Source organism: Podarcis raffonei, chromosome 3, assembly GCF_027172205.1.
Source record: "Podarcis raffonei isolate rPodRaf1 chromosome 3, rPodRaf1.pri, whole genome shotgun sequence".
NCBI lineage: Eukaryota > Metazoa > Chordata > Lepidosauria > Squamata > Lacertidae > Podarcis > Podarcis raffonei.
Genome location: NC_070604.1, coordinates 91,799,334 through 91,813,262, shown reverse-complemented (window position 1 = coordinate 91,813,262; position 13,929 = coordinate 91,799,334). Strand labels below are relative to the sequence as shown.

Here is a 13,929-nt window from a genome sequence, read left to right as displayed (position 1 = left end):
CCCATTAGCTAAAGTGGTGCTTCAGGTTAAGAACAGTTTCAGGTTAAGAACGGACCTCTGGAACGAATTAAGTACATAACCAGAGGTACCACTTTACACTCAATTTTAAAGGAACAGGTTTGCAATTCAGAGGTGCTAACTGGACCCAATGCTACACTTTCTTTTTCAGACAGTGCCCTCCTGGCCAGGAAACATCTTTCCCCTTTCTACACTTGGAATGCCAACTGAGCGAGGCTGCATAGATTTTCGAAGCAGGCAAGCCAAAGGACTTGCAAAGAACTTATTCTTGGGTAGTTGTGTTACAGACCAAATTGTTTCTGTGCTCAGTTGAAAGTGATGATGCTAAACTTTTAAAGCTCTGAGGCTTGGGTACTATATGCTCTCAAGTGTGTGTTGAGATTGTCAAGAGGAGGCCCAGATTATCATCCCCTCCTTTCAAGCGTCATGGTTGCAGCTAAGTAAATCCTAGGCCTCTTTTTTAGTAAAAATCTGCACCTCAAACTCCCTGCTCAAGGAGATGTACATAGCCAGTTCTATCCACCACCTTTTGGACAGAATAAGAGGCCTATTGTACTTAGGGTTTTTTGTTATTTCAGATGCTTTTTTAAAAAGAGTTTTGTATTTTAAATGTTTGTTGTGCTTAACTGGTTTTGTTAGCTGCTTTGAGAAACCTGTTCTTAGATTAAGAAGAAGGAAACCAATAGGAATGCTATTATCTATAAATAGATAGTGCCTCTGAATAGTGGCTGCTGGAGATCAGAGGTGGGAAAGCACCATTGTACTCTTGTTTTAGTCATCTGCTTGGCCACTGTGAAAACAGAATCCTTATGGTCTGATCCAGCAGCCACTTCCAGAGTTCTATTAATAAGATATTTAAGTTTACCACTCAAGATAGGAAAAAAGGCTCAGTTTACATACAGAATTACAAAAGTTTGCTCTCTGAGAACAAACAACCATCTCAGGTGTGCTTCAGCATTCTTAGGTAATTCAGTCACCTAAATAAACCACTGTAGTTGCCCAGAACCATCACAGGAGATGTCGTATCACCAAATTATGGAAAGGTGCCATTTTTCTCATATGATCGTAGCGAACCAAATCGGAGTATATTTGAGAATGGCTAAGAGTTGAGTACATACATATATATAAATAAAAGCTCTGGAAAGCAATTCCTCTACTTCTTGCTGTAAGCAGTGGAGAAAAGCAATTCACACGGGGCAAGTGAGAATCTACTAGATGTAGCTCTAGCATTCTGCACACAGATGGCAACTGCCTCAGGTGAAAACTAATTTAACCCAGGACAAAAGCTGCAGAACTGTAAAGGGTCCACAAGCTCTGAACTATGAGATTGCTAGTAAAAAGAAAAGAAAAGTGTTGGAACCCAAACAGGAAAGATGTCTGGAAGCAGACGTGGAGGAGCAGCTGTGGCTTCAAGAACAGTCCCCCTCGAGAATATACTTATTGTGAATTCCACTAATACCTGCAAGAAATCAAAACTTCAGCAGCAAAAGTTTCGCTGTGATTGATTATGGAGGTCATGCATTTATAAATAGAGACAGCTATGCTAAGGGAAAATATATAGGAGTGTGGTTTTGAGACTGATGTAAACCACAGCAAATAAAGACCTAGTAAGGTTCAGTCATTTTACCGTTGCCAATGCTTAATACAAAAAGGAGAGAGCAACACTCTTCTGAAGGTTATTACTTCAGATTCTTCCTTAGTATTTTTACGGTTCATATAACAGTGGCATTTATAATATAACAGGTAATTCATTCATACGACAGCCTGCAATACAGATTAATCAAGGTTCTTGACAAATGAAATTAATTTTTGCAAAGTTAAAAAAGCAATTAAACTTCTCATGACATTTCCCCCCTTCGCCACTGACCTATTTTTGGAGCTAAATAATGTACTTATGCCTGAAGGGAATGCATTTCAGCCTGAGGAATGGAAAACTGCCATAAGCCAAAAATTTATTCACAGAAAAGTATGAGGCATTTAAGGTTGTCATCCATGCACAAGGGAAAAACAGTCTGCGAAGATGTAGGCATGATATTGAAGACTTCACCATAACAACCTGGAAATTAACTTTCCCCATGTTCTTAATCCTGTCAGCTTTCAGACAGGTGTGAGTGATAGCAGATACCTTCAAGGGCAGCAAATGAATTTGCTGCAAAAAACAAAGAAAAACAAAACAAAACAAACCACACACAAGGAAGTGGAGGAATTTGTTATTGTAGTATCAATGTTATTTTTTCATTTTTGTTGCAAATAACAAAGCTGCTAATGGGTTTTAATTTCAAAATGCACTAGTTTTTGCTGTTGTTGTCTGTACGCAATTAGTACCTCTACTGAAAAGGCAATTCAAGAGGTCCACCATAAGCACAGATGTCTTTTGACAACAACACTACAAAAGCTGCTGAAGTTTATTTGTTATAGTGCAGTAGAGAGAAATCTGTGGTCATAGCCAAGCAGTCAGAATATTCCTTCATTATGCATACATTTAACCTCTCAACAAAAATAATCTTCCGGGACTTAAAATAAAAAAAGCAAAAAGACCCACTGGCTGAACAAAATGACCTGAATACATGGTCTGCCAAGTAGTTGTCTGACTAGGCCCCATTCTCAGGCCGTGTCTGCATTTTAGATCAAATCCTATTTTGTGCTCACTTGCTCCCTCCAGTATTATAATAGCATCCTATTTATTATCCCTGTCAGGTTTTGCTCACAGATTTATTGCCAGAAAAATTAACCTTTCCATGTGTTATTTAGGCTGGAATCACTTCAAAAAAAGTAGCGCCATGAATGACAAATGCATCATTTCATCATGAAGATGCTAGGACTGAATTTCACACCAGATATAATGAAAGGGACACAGCAACACCGATACACTCCTCCCTTTGGTCAGAGAACATACAAAGATCAGATTTTCAGTGCCTGCCTGTCAAAATTTCTCCCCTTTTTCTGAAAAACCACAAGAGTGGGCACCTATGACTAACTGAAACTCTTGCAGTGTTCAGTGCAACAAAACACCCTAATTGTAGTAGTAGTAGTAGTAGTTATGATTAGTATGATTATTTATTAATATTTATTAATATCCCACATTTTCCCCTGACAATGGAAACATAATGTCATGCTAACCCTGAGTCTGGCATACTCTTAAAGCAGACAATACATTGATCCACTGAGCTTTAACAGTTGATACAAAACAAGTTAGATGACTGCTGACAAACTCATGTATTTGCAAATATAACTCTGAAACCCCACATGGAAAAGCAGCTGCTTCAGTGCTATTTTGAGTAGAAAAACTGCCCCTAGGGAGAGCATTAAGCTCCCCCTTCACCCTTCAAAATCACAGTGCTCTAAGGTTGTTTTTCATTAATAGTAATTTTTGAAGTTGGAACCTCATTACAAACATTTTCATACAATATATAGTTTGCCCCAAGGCCAACCTCATCTAAGTGCTTCCCAATACCAGCATACAAAATTCACTGTATAGAATGGAAGCAATTTAATTTGCTATAATATCTATGCCTTCATTCATCAAATTATTTCATTTTTAAAGACACTAGAAATGTTGCCACTACTCAGAATATGTAACAAATTTTCTTCTTCTTTAGAATGTAGAATCCATTTTTAAAAATCTCTTTTTTTGGAGAAACCTTCTCAAAGCAATTGGTTCTCAGCTACATTCCTCACCAGATTTTATTTATTTTGAGATGACAAGAAAAGAAAAGCATATCCAAAGATCCATTACCATCTCTTAGTCGTTCCACTATAAAAGTGAAGCCTGTAGTTCTTGGATGCAAGACATATTCGTATTTCTGAAGTCCATTCTTTTCAGCAAATTCATTACTGCGGGCTTTGGTGTTGTCTATAAAGAGCATGAAAAACATTGATTAAAATCAGTGTTGTGACTAAGCTTTAGAACATTTTAGCATCATAGAGCACATCAGTGGAGCAAGGGATCAAGGAGATTATAAGAGATTAATAACACCAGGAAATAATTCTTGTTTTGCTTTCTTACATAAACATCTTTCCCCCCCATGTTCAGTTCTTATTATACAGAGAGTCAGGGAAAGTTGGCTGGTGCAAAGCTTTGGGTCAAAGCTAGCCCCAAGCTCTTCCATGAGATGTCGGACTCAGCCTCAAACAACATAACTCAGAGCAAATCCGAAGGCTTTTGCAGAATGATGCCTTAGGAACTAGAGGCAAACATTCTGTCAATTTGACATTATTCCAGCTCTCCCATGGAAGGAGGGGCAAACAGGTAGAAAAACAGGAAGGTGTGGATAAAGAGTCAGACAAAAAACACACAAAAATGTGTGACCTTAGTCAGCAGCTTCCATTTCCCAAGAGACACTGGTTGCTCCAGAAGGCTTCATCAATAGTCAATCAGGCTGCAACTGGTCACCAATCAGGTGGGGCTAAGGCATTAGAATCAACAAGATCAGGGGGGAAAAATCCTTCTCAGGCACTAAGATTTGACAGTATGCCAGTTGAAGCTGCTAGCAGATGGGCAATATTAGGGGCATTTAGCATTTAGCAAAGGCAACAGCATTAGGAGAAAGAGCAGGTACCACACACTGTACCTTTGATCTGTGGTACACACAGGAAGTCTTCACTTTCTTGCCACATGAAGCTCCACCAGGTTCTTCCTAGGTCTAACCATTTTTGGGGGGTGGAGAGAAATCTCCTACACCCCTAACCAAATTTGATACACTTTTGGACACATCACACTACCTTACTTTTCCCAGAGTGTACAGAGGTCATATGATGCAGAGCTTCCTTTGCACTCAATCCAGAAGCTGCAGTTAGTGCAGAATGCTGCAGCATGGCTGCTGGCAGGAGTGAGGCCTTGTCAGTAAATGACACCTGAGCCCAGAGATCTGCACAGGTTGCCAATTTGCTACCGGGCCACGTTCAATAAGTTACTACAAGTTACAGCCATTAACAACCTGGCGCCATTTTACCTGGAAGATCACCATATCCCATATATGCCTATTTGACCACTTTGATTCGCAGAACTGGCGCTGTTACAGTCACCACATAATACCTGTTTTGCATTTGTAAGAAATAAATATTTTGGTGTTGGCAGTGCCTATAATCGGGAACTCCCTGCCAATTTACTTCAGGCAAGCTCCATCTCTGTACGTTTTTCAGCCCCTGTTAAAAACACTTTTCTTACCCAGGCTTGCTCAGACATGCAATATGCAGATATATATTTGAACCTTTTTAGTTTATTGTTGATTTTATGTTTTGAATGATTTACAGAGTTCTTTTATGCTTTTTTTACTGATAATTTTATTGTTTTATTCTCTTTGTAAACGGCGTTGAGGTTTTTTTTAACAATGAAGCGTTGTATACATTTTATGAAATAGTAATAAAATAAATAATGAATATTTTTTATTAGCCCATAAAATACTTGGTTCTGCTGAGATAATGGTATAAAAGAAAAACAAAATGTACAAAATAATTAAAATCTGGGAGGAGAGTACTGAAATGCTTTTGCATTCAAATGTACTGAGTTTAAACTTCACAGAAATATATAGTGGTGATGGAAAATCTTGACATTCCAGGGGCAAGGGGATAGTGTGAAACTTCATAATCAAAACAACCTGAACAGAATATGATATTCTTTGTCATTAGAAAGTATTCTGTTTGTGCTGTCTTCCTTACAGGAACACATTTCAGTTTACTTCCCGTGTAAACCTAGCTGCTATATGCAAGAGCAAACATTTGCATTTGGTTTATTATTTATTCTATTTATGATGGAGCGCACAGAAGAAAAAAAGCCACTTGTTACCTGCTGTCACACAGTGCTACTTTGCCCGGCAACACAATCTAAGAATAATCGAACTTTGTGACTCTCAGACACATAACAGAAAAAATGTCTTTAAGTACCTAGCAACCTGACCAACTTCTGGAACTATTTCACAGCTTGATTAATTCTGGGACATCAGGACCCCCCACTTGGTAGATAAACAACTATTTCAGTGCTAGAATAGGAGGCATAGAGAGAAATACTTGCAGCGAAAAAATTATTCCTATATTGCAACCCCAAACTCAGTATGTAGATGATTGCACTTCTCATCCTTCTTTTCAGGTCTTACTCTCTTCTATTATCTTTCCTCTTGTTGCTTTTATTTAATTTATCACCAAGCAATGCCATTTCTTCTGGCAAAAGTGTCTTCTTTATCCAATTTCTCATCTTGAACTACTGTTAAATTCCTCCCTTTCCCTTGTCAATCCAGAACTCTGCTGACAAATAATTTCTTTCTAGTTGTGCAGACCATGCCAATCTTGATGCTACTCATTTTCATTCACACCAACGCAAACTCTGTGACCCGATTTTTAAAATGCACCAGGTATATCCCCAAGACTTTTGCTCTTCTAATTTTGCCCTCAGTTCCTTGGAACACGCTCTGCTCTCTCAAGCACCTCTGCCCCTTCTTTCCTGCTGCCATTCTTTTATTATCCTCTCCCATCCCTCCAGCTTGTGCTCCCTTCCCTACTGTCAAACTTACTGTAAGTTCTTTGGGGCAGCATGTTGTTAATTTTGCTCATATTTCTTTGCCATGTTCACTGACAGTACTACAATACTAAATCCTCAAAGGTATGAACATGAGTATACTGGGATATCTCTGGATGAACGTGAGTATACTGGGACATCTCTGTGGTAGGTTGACAAGAATTTCTGATTCCCTGTTGTTTAACAATAGTAAAAAAGTAACTTTTCCTAAATAAGGCTGCTAAAATTGAAGAAAGCTAACTGTTCTGCTGCTGAAAGCAAATTTCTAAGTTCAGAATGTGCTCGTAAACATCACATTCTTTAATTTCATACTATACTATATTATTATTATTATTATTATTATTATTATTATTATTATTATTATTATTTACAGCTAGCTCTGGCTGGTAGATCTAGGAGTTCTAGCGAACCAGAGCAGTGCACAGAAATGCTGTTTACCTTCCCGTTTACCTTACCTATTTATCTACTTACACTTTGACGTGCTTTCGAACTGCTAGGTTGGCAGGAGCAGGGACTGAGCAACGGGAGCTCACCCGGTTGCAGGGATTCGAACCACCGACCTTCTGATCGGCAAGCCCTAGGTTCTGTGGTTTAACCCACAGCACCACCCATGTCCCATGTTAAACCATAGCTTGGCCTTACTGTGACATGCAAACCAGGCCAATGTCTCATTATAGACACACTGGAAGCACTGGGCTGGATGTATAGCAGGGATAAGCACGGGTGGGATTCCTTGCTCCCCACTGGGAGATTGTTGTTTCAAGGCAACTAACACATAAGATTATTAAAAACAGTTAATCCACTTAAGGAACCTTTGGATGTCACTTCATAACCCAGTCGAGGTTGGGGGCTGCCATACCCACCCAACATCCAGGTCGTTGAATGGCCAACCGTACTAGTTCACACCTTAGAAATCTCTCAAATTTCTGCTACTCCCATCTATGTGGGCTGGGTGGCTATACTATCAAATAGCAGTAAGGATGATCCACAGTTGATCTGTGCCCTAAACCACACCAAAAAAGGTTGTGGCCGTTCTGAACCCACTTCAGAATGTGTGCAGTATTTGCTCTCACGTTCCTGCCCTCTGGGTACTAGTATCACATGTAAAAGTCTCATAAAGCATAACTTTTCAAGATAACACACCACTGAATGCGTGACAGGTCAAACTTGCAATTTTAAATTGTAAACTTTTAAATGGCATAATTGTGACACATTTTTTTCTACCCTGAGAAGATTGGTGGGGAGAGAATTGAATTAAAGTACCTGTCAGATCTGTTCCTTCGGGAAAGATGAGAAGCTGCAGTGGTTCGTTAATGTCACAGAAGTAATCCAGCATATTTTCAAAATGATTTTTGTCTTCTTCCCATCTTCTATGAATAAAAATGAAGGCAGCAACCTGCATGGCCCAGCCTAGAACAATTGTGAAGAGTCTTTTAAATACTGTGCTGGAAATTTCTTGCTTGTGCCTGTCCATAACTTAAGTTCTCAAATTATCAAACATAAATTTTGTAACACTGTGTTGAAAAGGATTATAGAAAGCTTAGGATTTGGAGAATTATTTAAGGGTTTAATAAATCAATTACACTTGAGGAACAAGGCATATGCCCTAGTGAACGATGGTATAACAGAACAAATAACACTAGCCCGAGGTACAAGACAAGGATTTCTTTCCCCAATTTTATTTGTATTGGTCATTTAAACTCTGGTCAATGTAATTATAAAAGATGGAAATATAAAAGGAATAAGCAATAATGGAAAAGAGAAAATAAGCTTATTTGCAGATGACACCTTGCTAGCAATCTAAAATCCCCTGGAAAATATGCAGGCAATAGAGGCACATTTGACAAAAAAATGGAGAAAAAACATTGTGTTTAATTGGTCCAAATCAGAGATGATGATATTTAACTACGATGAAGATGTAAAACAAAAACTTTCGAAGGGGAAAAATAGATATAAAATTAAGAAATGTAATCAAGTACTTGGGAATAAATATAACAAGAAATTTAGAAGATTTAGAACAAGAAAATCTTAACAAATTAAAACAGGCAAAGGGTGTTTAAGGAGATAACAGAAATCACTGGGTTAAAGCTGACCAAAAGTCCAGAGGTAGCACTGTTATCAATTTAAGATGGGGTGGAAGGTTCACAGGCTATGAAGGACTTGCTCACAAATTTACTGACAGCTGCACGAGGTGTTATATCTTGGAAGTGGAAGGGGTGAGGTGAATATAAAATGGAGGAATGGTATAAAGAGGTGTGAGATATAGCTATTAATGATAAATTACCGTGTGCTCTTAAGGTAAGACAGGGAATATGCAGGAGAAATGATTTTGATGAAATATGGAAGGTATTTGTAGAATTTGCATTGTTAAAATGGAAAGAGGTCAAATCATTGCAAGAGGTGTTCAAATTTGGGAGGTTGGATAGTTACAATGGAATGGTCTTGGGCGCACATTTTTATTTGTTTTTATTTATTATTATTACTTTGTTAAAATAAAAATAATAAAAAGGATATTAAAATAAACAATCAAACAAACAAATAATTTTGTGTGAAAACATAACCAATTTCTTAGGGAAGACCACTTTGCATGTAATACAGTTATTATAGAAAACAGTGTATGAGCTAGCACTAAAAGATGTCAAATGCGTTAGTGAAAGGTGTGGGGGAAGTAGGTGTTGTGTTATTCTTAATGATATTAAATCAGGGGTGCAAAATAACACTAAGAGACTGAGTCATGACTAACATTAAAAACATGAGCTAGAACATAACATACTTGGGACCTATTAAGAATACACAGGCAAAATTTTCTTATACTTAAGGGTTTTTTTTAGTAGAAGTACATTTTTACAGCTTTTTAGCTCAACATCATTACTGAAACTCAAGCATCTTGCCTTCTCATTTCAATTTGCAAATTCAACTGCCTATCATTGTAAAGTGATAAGTCCTCGAAATGTACACCACTTGATCTTTCCTTTCTTTTTGCAGAATCTGACCTGTGCTGCATAAATTAATGCATTTCACATGTGAACTCAATGACCTGGCGAACAATTACCAGATTCAATATGGGGCAGAGTTGCTGCACTATTAATAGTTGTATTGAAGGGGAAATGTTGAGTGTTACAGTTTCACCAACCAACTAGTTGCAGGAGAAGCCACTACAAAAAAAGTCCTTCATTTGAAAGCAAATGAGAGGTCCTCCAGATATTGTACGACTACAACTCCCATCATCCCAGACCACTGGTCATATTGGCTGGGTCAGATAGGAAGTGTAGTCTACTGCATGTGGAGAGCACCATGTTGGCTACTCCCACACGAAAGGGTTCTCAAGCTGGAAACAACTACAAGATACCACATAATGTGTCAAAGAGACCACGTTGCACATACTATCATTTGTTGTAGGGCATGCTGTACAGCCATCTCTCCTTGTAGCAATTTGGAAGAAACTCCTTTACTCCAGGCCATCAGACTATAGTTCATTATGTAGCTCCCACCAGTAGGTAATTGGGGGGGGGGAAATGAAAACGTGTTTTTCAGTTATATTGGGGGTGGTATCTGCGCACTCTCTCTCTCTCTCTCTCTCTCTCTCTCTCTCTCTCTCTCTGTGTGTGTGTGTGTGTGTGTACACACACGCACACACGCACACACACAGTGGATTTTGGAATACTGTTCATCGCCTTGAGCACCACAGGAGTCAAAAGACCTATGTCTTCAGGGAAGGAAGAGAACTGGATTCTGTGTTCTCTAGGATTTAGTCCATGTAAAGTTCTTTTCCTGGTGTTGCAGTAATCATCCCATTAATAAATTCACTATCATGACTGAGGAAACCCTCAAATTCTAACAGAAGAATCCTACATATATTGACTCAGAAGTAAGCCAATGAGTTCTATGTTGCTTTCAGCCTAAGTCACTTGCTTCAAAAGACAACACTCTTTGCGGAGCTAAAGAAAGAAATATTTTTTCCCCTCTAGGATAGGAAAAAAAATATATTCAGGCTTGTTTCCCATAGATGATTTTTGAGAGGAAGCAGAAATTTGGCCGTTTCTAAAGCTTGCACAAAGTGCAAGACACATTTACTTCTTTTCTCTTTTATATGTGAAAGTAAATGTGAATGTCTTCAATATTGTGGGGTATGTATGAGATGAAAAACATGAAAATTTAGCTATGAATTAAAGAAAATGTCACACAAGCTACAGCTTTGATATTATTTTTTAAAAAATGCAAAAGCATTCCTCTGCAATTCTACTTTATGTCCATGGACACTAGCATCTTTCATCACCAGCCATCTCTGGAAAAGCGAGTGCTTCCTTGTTTGATCCTTTCTCTACAGCCAGGATCCAACAAAACCACATGAATGAATGGAGGAAGACTTGCATGCAGGTAAGGTTCAGTTTAATCATCAGTAAGGACTGCTGCAGCAAAACAAAACCTCAGTTGAATATGCATCTATTATTTCTTTGAACTCTGCTGTGAAGTATCACCTCTAATCCAGATGCTCGTCTCATTGCTTGACATGCAACCTCAAGTCTGCCTACTTATTCTCAGTCTATAAGGCTGTTGGCATCCATCTGTCTCAGGAGATAATGGAATGTGTCTATAAGGGTGAAGTCATTACTGGCACCAAAGTGACCTCCCCAGGGTACAACCCTGGGCTGTGTGCATGGAGGTCCTGGCTGCCCAGACAACAAGACCCCCCCCCAGTTAATCACGTAGTACATTGGCTCCTTGCCCTCTACATTAAGTTTCTGAAGCTTGAGCTGGAAGGTATGGACATTTCAAGTGAATCGGAACATACTATTTCCTCTCCCCCACCCCTATTTTGTATAAACAAAACTTTTATAGGATGTTTAGTAAATGATTTGCTTACTTGAGTCATCTGGCACATTTGCTTAGCAGGCAAAAACATGCAAATTAGTTGTTTTTAGTGATTTTATCACACTGGCCTGAATTGTTTACCTATGGGAGACTAGATGAACACTTTTTTAACCGAACCTTTGGCCTTTGTGTTTTGATCCCTTCAAATTATTATTCTAAGCCATCACTTTTCACAAAATGTTCCCTTACAACACAGACCTTTATGAGACCAGACTTATTTAAAGCATAAAAAGCAGGATTACAAGCTACTACAATTGTGGAGCCAGTGTGGTGTAGTGATTAAGAGTGGTAGTCTCGTAATCTGGGGAACCGGGTTCGCGTCTCCGCTCCTCCACATGCAGCTGCTGGGTGACCTTGGGCCAGTCACACTTCTTTGAAATCTCTCAGCCCCACTCACCTCACAGAGTGTTTGTTGTGGGGCAGGAAGGGAAAGGAGAATGTTAGCCGCTTTGAGACTCCTTAAAGGGAGTGAAAGGCGGGATATCAAATCCAAACTCATTATTTTATTCCCCTTTCTCAGCACGAATTTAGAGCAGGGTTAATGTTCCAACTTCCAAAATAATAATAATAATAATAATAATAATAATAATAATAATAATAATAATAATTTTTTAAAAATCTGGTATGCATCTTTCTGATGTAAACAATTCTACAAGAGTGATAACACTACAGAGAACACTTTCCAACATACACTCCCAAAGCTACCTCATAATATAAATAACTCTAAAGTAATTAATTCTGACAGCCCTTGATGAAATTGCTGGAAGATATCACATGTCACTGTTGCTCAGACTCTCACTTAAAGAGTCCATTGCCTCCAGTCCACAAAGCAAACCACAAGCTATTTATACAGCACTTAGATAATGGAAGGCCTATGCTTAACAGAAACCTTTGACCTTACTCAAATACTATCTTTCACAAAGAAAGAGGTGGCCCCCCTGTGGAGAAGCTATGGACTTGACCCTTTCCACAATTTTATTACTGCATTATGCATAACTTGGAAAAACAGACCAAGGTCTAACCATACAATTTTCTGATACAACTAATGCCATGCCATGGTTATTTCCACATGTGTGGTATTGCGTGGAACAGCAAAAATGCAATTGAAAATTAACCTGCAAAAGTCACTATATGAGAATTTTATTATCTTAAAAAAATTGCAAGGGAAGCAGCCATCAGGGAATAGCTAACACTGAAAGACTTCTGGAAAAGTTATCCCACCATAGCCTTCCACCTCAAACAACTCCTGGATTCTCCTGAATCTCTCAGCAGGTTTTGATACCATCAGCCATGGTTCCCTCTCTGTGGTTGGGAGATGGGAGGCATAATATTATAATGATTCTGCTGCAACCTGCAGGGCTGCTTCCAGCGTGTAGCATTGGGTGACTTCTGTTCAGCCCTTTGGCAGTTGTGTTGTGGGGTTTGACGAAGTTCCATCTGGTCCCTGGTGCTATCTAGCATCTATATGAATTTGAGTGGAGTTATCACAGGATTTGGGGCTCAGTGTCATCAATGACACCCAGCGCTATTTCTCCATACCATCTGAACTAGGTGAAACTGCTTTGGTGGTAGTCCATTGTCTGGAGGCAGCAGTGGGATGCATGAGGGCCAATAAACTGAGGTTGAATCTTGACAAGATGGTGCTGTTCGTAAGTGATTCCCAGGGTTGCATTCATCCATAAGCAGCAGGTTCAGAGTCTGGAAATACTCTTAAATCCAGTGCTATCATCACTTGAGGCTCAGGTGGATTTGGTGGTGAAAAGGACCCATTAGCTGTGGCCATTCCTGCACTGGCCACAGTGGAACATGCTCTGGTAACCTCACGTTTCACTTGCACAGAAAGGAGCTGTGACCCACAAACCCTAATATAACTTCCCACTTCGCTGTGGAAAGAACACCAGGAGAGGACGAGAGAGAGAGGCAAGCAAAGACCAACTTAAAACTTGCTCGATCTGAATCTTCCCATTCCTCATACAGAGTCATCTAGCATCAATTGCCAACTGAGAAGGATACTGAAAAAATGTTACATTTTAATGTTATTGTGATTTTGTTAATGTATTTTTTGGAAGGATTTATATCCCCAAAGATAGGATTTAATAACTGATTGACTGACTGACTGACTGACTGACTGACTGACTGATTGATTGACTGAACGAATGAACAGCCAGTAAATAGCAAGGGTTGTATCCAATGCTCCATGTGCAGAGTTCCAGAGGTGCAATGGGACCCCTGTTTCCTCTCTTTCCTTGTGCACCCCCAAAATCTTCTCTGAAGAAATCCCCAAACCTTCAGAGCTGATTATAAGAATGTGAGAAGGGGGGCTGGAAAGGATAGGAGATAAAAAGGAAGCTCCACATGTATGCATGGAAATCCACTGCAGCAGCATTGAATACGACTCCAGGATTTTGGCAAAACAAATTGAAGTTATCATCATCATGATGCTCATATTTGCTTATTACTGGCAGAAGCTCTAATGGGTAATTTAAGTTTTAAGAATGGTAAGTAATTAAAAGAAAAAAGGCAAATGC

At 39.0% G+C, this 13,929-nt stretch overlaps 1 protein-coding gene across 2 annotated transcripts in view; it reads right to left on the bottom strand.

Annotated features, from left to right (window-relative positions):
- The window catches only part of LCLAT1 (lysocardiolipin acyltransferase 1), an 82,255-nt gene that overhangs the window by 32,838 nt on the left and 35,488 nt on the right, over positions 1-13,929 (bottom strand). The window contains exons 4-5 of one of the 2 annotated variants that reach the window (XM_053383002.1): positions 7,793-7,939; positions 3,755-3,871 (exon numbers count right to left, since the gene is read on the bottom strand). In XM_053383002.1, the coding sequence (XP_053238977.1) occupies positions 3,755-3,871; positions 7,793-7,939 (264 nt within the window). The remainder of the gene's footprint in view (positions 1-3,754; positions 3,872-7,792; positions 7,940-13,929) is intronic. The other variant, XM_053383003.1, reaches the window with a different exon arrangement.